Source organism: Lycium barbarum, chromosome 10 (genome assembly GCF_019175385.1).
Source record: "Lycium barbarum isolate Lr01 chromosome 10, ASM1917538v2, whole genome shotgun sequence".
NCBI lineage: Eukaryota > Viridiplantae > Streptophyta > Magnoliopsida > Solanales > Solanaceae > Lycium > Lycium barbarum.
This window is the reverse complement of record NC_083346.1, coordinates 85270321-85278125: the sequence shown is the minus strand read 5'-3', so window position 1 is coordinate 85278125 and position 7805 is coordinate 85270321. Positions and strand designations below refer to the sequence as shown.

Sequence of the window (7805 nt, the reverse complement as noted above, 5' to 3'; positions counted from 1 at the left end):
TGTTAGTAACCTACAACTTCCTAGCTTATAAATCTACAACCAGTCACTTATAGGAATCATTTCTTAGTTCATACTTCTTGATTAGGGTTTTGATTAGTTAAGAACTTGACGGAAATCGGGCAACATTTCCTCTATATATCTTGCCTAACCCGAACTTCCAATTAATCTCCGATTAGCACAGCAATACCAACAACAACAATAGCAACCAAATAACCTCTCTTAATTCTTTTTCAACTTACGTCATGAACATCTAAGGTTTTACAATAAGCAGATCATTATACGCTTCGTATACGACACCTTATGCACTTGTTTTCTTCCAAATTTACGAGCCATATTAACACAACACGACAACAACATCAACTACCCTTCATGTACAAGAAAGTTACTTCGATATCATTTTAATAACAACTCGAAACAATCCACCAAGACTACAACATCAAGAATATAATTTTCGACCTTTACTTTGCAAAACTACAAACACATGAAGAAGAGTATAATTTTGTCATGGACAACAACACCTATACATATCTATCACCATATTTCCAGCCCTTCAACATGAACAAATCACCCTCAATTACCATACAACAATAACGACAATACTAATCAAATTTAATCCACCATTGCTAAATTGGAACAACACCAACACGGTCCAAACAGAACCTTAACGTTTACGTATATAATTTCTTGCATCCAATCCCACTTAATGAGAGTTAATTTCTTAATTACAACATCATCTAATCCAATTACGCCATAAAAAGAGAAGGTCTTACCTTAATTTAATAAGAGCAGATTCTACACTCACTTGCACCAATCGCACTATTTCTTCTTCCTCGATTCAACACCTTATGTCGTTGCCTTCTTGAACGTGTGAAACACTTTGGGATTTAATAATTTAAAAAAAAAAAAAAAAAAACTGGACTGCCATGGCCGAAAGCTTGGCAGCCATGGCTATGTATTTCTCTTAGTTCTCAATTGAGTAAAATTACAAATGAAAATATGTAGCCAACATTAGTCATCAACTATGACTATATATATATTGCCCATCCATAGGACACGTGCCCCATTACAATGCATCATCAATTTATATATATATTAATAATAATAGAATTCGGTGGGGCCCACTTAATGGCCTAATTAACTAACTTAATTAATCTTAATTAATAACTAATCCCCACTTAATAATCTAATCATGGTTAATTAATCCCTAATCTCCAATAATATTTCTATACTAATTGAAATTCATAAGCAAGTCATACACTAATTAAAATCGGGGATTAAAAGTCCTTATCTCATACCCCACAATTAATCTTGTCCTTAAACGTATATCGATTAGCTTACGAATAATCCAATGTATAGAAATACGAGGTATAACAGGCTTCATACGACATGAGGCCCCTAAAAAATAAAGAAAAAACTCTGAATTGGATTAGGTTGGCCGTACAGTCTGACACCCGTACGGTTGACAGTTGAACATGGCAGGACGGTACCGACACGTGGCAATCGCGCAACAGATCTCCCGGACCAACGGCCACGATCAAATGGACTGACGGCCACGATCAAACGGATCAACGGCCATGATCAACTCGGCTATGGAGAAACCGGACCAAATAATGTTCTTCCCTTTCTTCCTTCGGTCTCTGGTCTTACCGGTTTAACATTCATCCGGTTTTTACCGTATACAGAAGCCAAAACTTTCTCATTGGTACTAATGGTTCTCTACTCTTAGTTTTACAAAGACTCAGACAGAAGACTTGATCCATGATAATTCAAATGGAAACTGAAAGCATCATTTATCATGATGATTGGCAAATTCCAAGAGGTAGAATTTAGTATACTGCAACTAAAAGGATTGGTTTTCCTATTCCAATATGCAAGAAAAGAGGGATCAAACATAGATTTTCCTCTACCGACATTGCAAAATTTTGTGCTTTTATTGGATAGGTTAAACCAATAATTCACATTTCATTTTACTTGCCTAAACATTACAGTTTGTTTCCTACAAGTAAAAGAAAGGGATAAATAGATATTTAATTAGCAACAATAGTAAAAACAGAGTATACTTTACCTTTCAAATAACCTCCTCCTTACCCCTTCCCCAAACCCAACAAAGAAACTAAGCAACAAAAAAAAAGTTTTAGTTCTTTTCACTTGCAACTGATCTATTACTGGACCACAACTTACTAAACATTCTCTTAGATTTTATTCTTGAAGATCTGCCATTTCCATGAACATAATTTTCGTCCAAATCTTCGTTCAGCTTCATCTTCAGAGTCGAAATCTTGCCTGAGGCACTCCATTGATCATCATTGGTGAAAGATGCAGAAGTCTTTGATGTGTCATCGTGGTTAGCTAAAAGAGCCTTGATGTTGCTTGGAAGCTCAGTTACATGTCCACCAGACATGGTGGCTCGCGCTTGTTCGAAGAAGAGAACTTGAACTACTACTCTTAGTGGGAGCAGTTCATTTTGTGCTGCATGCATGCAAACTTCCATCGATAATTTCTTGCAGTCTAACATTCTGCACAAACGCTTTCTTTCATTCTTGTTCAGACCTGGATGCCCCTACATTTTTATAGTAAAACAAGCAAGAATTTAACAACGGATTTTTAAACTGTTAAAAGGACAGCCGGGTGTAAGCTCCCGCTATGGGCTGGGTCCAGGAAAGGACCGGACCATAAGAGTCTATTGTACGCAGCATTACCCTGCATTTCTGCAAGAGGCTATTTCCACGGCTAGAACCGATGACCTCCTTGTCACATGGCAGTAACTTTACCAATTATGTCAAGGCTCTCCTTCCGTATTTTTAAACTATTAGGTCACCTAAAACATATAACTATAAGTAACTGCTCATAATATGTGAAACTAATTATTTACAATATGTTGAATTATACTGTTAAGTTTGTGTAAATTGTTAGCGTGTTTAAGTTAAATAGAGAGGTTCCACAAACAATTACCATTAGTCCATGTTCAATGTCGGTGTTAAAAAAGGGGATTGCAGATATAACTATGCCTATTACAATCAAGTCAGTTCAACCTTTTAACTATGACAATTCTTGACTTGGGACGTTTCAGAGGTCAAACGAATTGGTTTTCTGCTAAAATGATATTAGCCCACATTGTAACTTCTAGCCAATAATAAATTTTCTCTTCTATTTCACTTTCAGTTTCTCGAACTACGCTTGAACATAAAATTATTGGAAAATCCATAAAATAAATTAGAGGAAGATTTGTGTGATTTAACATCCAGTTTACCTTAAGATAGATGTCAATGGCTCGATAAAGATCATCATGGTCGAGCCTTGAAAATTCAGGAATTGCTTCAGCAATGGAAACGAATTTCGACAGTGGCAACTTTTCCTCCGTGGCAATCTGTTGGAGATATCCATCGACAAGCTTAGCTACTTTGAGTTTAGAGCTATGTGATGCAAAAGATGATCTCCTACTTTCCTGAAACTCGAGATCAATATTCTTGGCAGACCGGGATCTTCTTCTTCTCTCGAAATTCCCTTTGATTCGTCGTGGAGGACTTGTTGGCGGACTTTGACCTTGTAGCATGAAGTACTGTTCTAATATGGTCATAACAATATCCACATCATAAATTGTATCACTTGTTTTCGATACACAAGGTATTAACAGATCACCAACTGTAGCATCCTCTAACTGAATTCCAACTCTTCTTGCCAATTCCATCTTTGATGAAGAAGATGCCTTCAAAATGTTGGCTGCTTTAAGCAATTTTAATAGAAAGCTACAAGAAGCAGCTCCTTTTTCAGCTGGCAATAAGCTGATAATTGACTCCAACAGGAGCCTATGTTTCCCAATTGAATTTGAGTCAGAGCGATTTGCATACTTTGATATGTTTGGTAGCCATCGAGAGGCGTAAATTCGCAATGCATCACCAATAAGATTAGCAGGTACTCTTCCACCAGATTTTATAGCTATCATTGTTCTCCAATATAGATCAATACTCAATTCTGCTAAATCTTCAGCCCACCAGTCTTTACATAAAGGTTTATTATTATGCCTCAGGCTTTCTGATCCATTGCACGAAATTACATCATCTCTTCCGCCTCTTTTTGAGTAACTACGTGACAAATTCGTTTTGATAGGATTGGATAAAACCTTTGAAGCAATGGCTTCGATACATTTGCTCGTTATTCCAAGGTCTTCGGACCATAAAGGAAATGACTTGGTGTTTTGTAACGTCACGATTGAGTCTCTCCAACCTGAAAGTACGCAAGAATTGAGGAACACTTCTAGTTTGCAAACTAAGTTTCCCTTTTCGACATCTTCTGTCATTTGTAGATATTCGGCTGCACAGCGTACTGGAACAATGTTGTGAGCACTGAGAGTGATGGTGATTCCATAGCAGAATTTAGCACACAGCTCAAAGTCTTCTATGCTACAAGGAAAATCTGGTAGTTTGACTATTTGTTGTTGAGAGGTTTTTTCTGGACTTTCAAAGCATACCCTCTGCAGCCTTAAACACTTGGAAAACAGGGGAAACTGTTTTTTTCAAGAAACAGATAATGAGAAGGTTTTTTCAGAAAAGAAAAAAGGGGGATAGTGCTAAAAACACACACCTTAACTATAACTTTTTCACAATTTTTACACCGCAACTATTAATTGTTCCCTTTTCCTACTTGAACTATCACCATCTATATATTAAACCACACCTCGAAACTAACTAGGCCAACTATCAGTTATTCTTTTTTTTAATGACAGTATCAATTGTTTTCTTTTCCTACCTAAACTATCACCATCTACTTAACTAGTTAAGTAGATGGTGATAATTCAGGTAGGAAAAATGAATAACGGATAGTAGAGGGTAAAACTCGTGAAAAAGTGGTGATTAACGTAAAAATAAAATAAAAAAGGGAAGAAAAGAAAGTTGGTAGAGAATTTAACCTTGTGAAGCAAATATCTGCTACTCTTTACTTGGACTATGAGATCACTTGAAATTTCAGAGGAGACTGATCTGTATCAAGAAAAGAAAGAACATGGTTAGTCTATTATATATCTGAAGTATGTTTAATTCAGAAAGTAAAATTGAAGTTACCTAACAGCCTCAGTAGTGAAGAAAGTGTCAGGCCGAGATCCAAGTTTCATAAACTTCATGTCTGAGTTCTCTTTTTGGTTGTTAATTCAGCAGAATTTAGCAGATATGAAATACCATAGCATAGTCAGACACACAAAACCACCTGCAAGCAGTAGATATTGTCGGAAGACAAAACAACCAACTAACTATACCCTGTGAATTACCTATATATTTGGTAAATCAAACAAGAAAGTTATTTTATCAACCCCCAAGTAGTTCTTTAACATGCAAAGAAAAAAAGAAGTGTAGAAAAGGGCAGAGAAACTACTGGATTTGCTACCATCTGCCAAGTAGAGACTCAATTTATTTATACTAAAAATAGCCAAAATGTCATGAACCTAGAAAATCAAGCTTCTCTTTCAGTCAAATTCTCTACCCCATTATGATTTAGACGTGCCAACAGAAGAACAAATGGCACTCAAATATCTCATCAAGATCAAATGATGATAGTAGCACAAGTCAATTTTCTTAAAAACCTATAAGGACTATTCTGTTCCTTATTTTTTTTTTTGTCCCTCAAGAGAAACGTAGAGCCACATGAATATGGAGTACTAATACATATAAGCAAAAATGTATATGACAAACAAAAAAATTTAAGGTTGTTATAGTACTTCCAAAGAACTGAAATTATCATTTCTTGAAAATGTCTTTTATTAGGACTTGAAGAGATAGAGGCACTGCCTTAATTTTGGTATCTTTCTGTTGCCAGCGTGCTAGTAATGAGAGGGAGGCCACGCCAATTAGTGCCCTTCCTTCTCATCATTACTTCAGCAACTTTTCTATTCCTATTTTACTCCCTCGGATTAGTTTAGACAAATTTTGGACAAAAGATATACACAAAAGCGATAATGATATAAAGAGAAGACTGAGAGAAATATCTAAAATTAAAAGAAATACTCCCTCTGTTTCAATTTATATGAACCTATTTCCTTTTTAATCCGTGTCAAAATGAATAATCGCTTTCCTAATTTGAAAACAAATTCACTTTATGAAGTGATTTACAGTCACACAAATATTCAAGACTTAATTTGCTCCATAAGTTTCAAAAGTCTTCACTCTTTCTTAAATGTCGTGCCCATTCAAATGAGTTCATATAAATTGAAACGGAGGGAGTTATATGATGTGTATCTGGGGGTGGAGTCATAGTGGAGTTTATTGTTTCGACGGAATTCAGTAATTTTGGTCCAAACTCTATATTTATTTAATGAAGAAATTGCTTGACTATTTGCCCTTCAAACGGGTTGGTCTCTAATATTTAGTTATGCCTAGTGGACATAAATTCTTTAAGGATGCGAGACATAACTTGTGTGATATTATGATATGAAAATATAAATTAATATCACGATATGAAAATATAAAGTAATATCACACATAAAAAGTTATTTGTGATAAGGGGCATAAATAAAAAATTCAACACAAAATAAGGACATAGGTGCCAATGACCCTGTATAAATAATTTATTTAAAATTTAGTAAATTGTGTTTTTAAAAATTTAAAATTCTAACTCCACCTACTTGTGTATCACCATCAAAGTTGGCTTTCATCTATTCTCATTTAAGGGCCTCAAGTTCATGATATACATTTCGATACAAATTTCCTTTATGGCTTTTAATACATCTATACAAGCAGACCAGCAAGCATTTAAAGTACATGGGCCATAGCAAGCATGATAGATTTTTTTTTCTGCATTGGATTCTTCTCAGAAAAAAATTGCATACCTTTTATTTAAAATTTCATAATCTTCATATTAATGACGAAATCTATCACATTGATAGTCTGATAGAAACTTGAAGAGGTCCAATGATACATGAATAAACCTATTCAAAAGGCATGCAAGTATTTGGCGGTGGCTATTATTATTATTATTCAGCCACCCGTTAGGCTAACTGATATGCTAATGTTTGTGCCGTTAGGGTATATTTGTTAGTATCATTCTCAATCATATTATATTCTTTTACTTTTATTTATTTATTAGTTAATATTTTAAGCATATAAAATCTTGACTAGAAATTTCATCATTTCATCGGTGGCTTGTTGAGAATCGTTTCATGTTATGATTGATGTTGCTGCTGGATAATAATTGAAATTATTTTTGTGTACGACACAATTTCATATCAACCAAATGTGCCTCAGAAAGATTCATGGATCATTTCCAATTATGAGTTTTTTGTGTAAAATTTTCCTGCTTTGGTAATTTGAGATATAAGCTACATATCGTATTGCCTGTTAATTAAGGAAAAGTTGACCTGTATATATTCCGTCTTGGCTCAATCAGTGTCTACAACGCCTAGCTAGGCTCCAAGATTTGAAGGTGCTATGGCTCTATCAATGTCTGGCTAGGCCAGGACTCAACAAAGAGTTATCCCTATCGATGCCTGGCCAGGTCCAGTACCCACCAACGAAATGGCTCGATCGCTGCCTGGTAGGTGAGTGGACAGTGGGGAAACTTTTTTATTTTTTGTTTTCTCACTTGGTGTCCGATATTCATATTAGGACCCGACTAAATTCGGATTCTTCTCAGGAAGTCCCACATTGAGGGTAAAGAGATCCCTAATAAATGAGACTCCACCCACGATTTGAACTCGAGGTCAACGATGGAGGAGTACTTACCTCATTACCACAACCTTAGTTGGTTAAACTGGAAAGTTTCGACATCCAAGGTGCGTTAATTAGTATACTCTAAAATAATATCCCTTGATAAAATCATTT

General features: G+C 35.4%; 1 protein-coding gene across 1 annotated transcript; it reads right to left on the bottom strand.

Annotated features, from left to right (window-relative positions):
- Positions 1 to 1896: 1896 nt before the first annotated feature.
- Positions 1897 to 5701, bottom strand: LOC132614938 (BTB/POZ domain-containing protein At1g67900-like). Its single transcript, XM_060329485.1, has 4 exons — positions 5058 to 5701; positions 4907 to 4976; positions 3251 to 4504; positions 1897 to 2560 (listed from the first exon to the last, which is right to left on the bottom strand). Exons 1-4 carry the CDS (start codon positions 5114 to 5116, stop codon positions 2135 to 2137), a joined length of 1809 nt encoding a protein of 602 aa, XP_060185468.1. The 5' UTR covers positions 5117 to 5701; the 3' UTR covers positions 1897 to 2134.
- Between the last annotated feature and the right edge of the window lie 2104 nt (positions 5702 to 7805).

Bases quoted from the DNA above. Each gene is read 5' to 3' on its own strand.
- LOC132614938 (XM_060329485.1), bottom strand. From the start codon at position 5,116: ATGAAGTTTATGAAACTTGGATCTCGGCCTGACACTTTCTTCACTACT. The intron at 4,977-5,057 runs GTAACTTCAATT...TTCTTGATACAG, and splicing joins TTCACTACTGAGGCTGTTAG to ATCAGTCTCCTCTGAAATTT. The intron at 4,505-4,906 runs GTTAAATTCTCT...TGAAAAAAACAG, and splicing joins GCAGATATTTGCTTCACAAG to TTTCCCCTGTTTTCCAAGTG.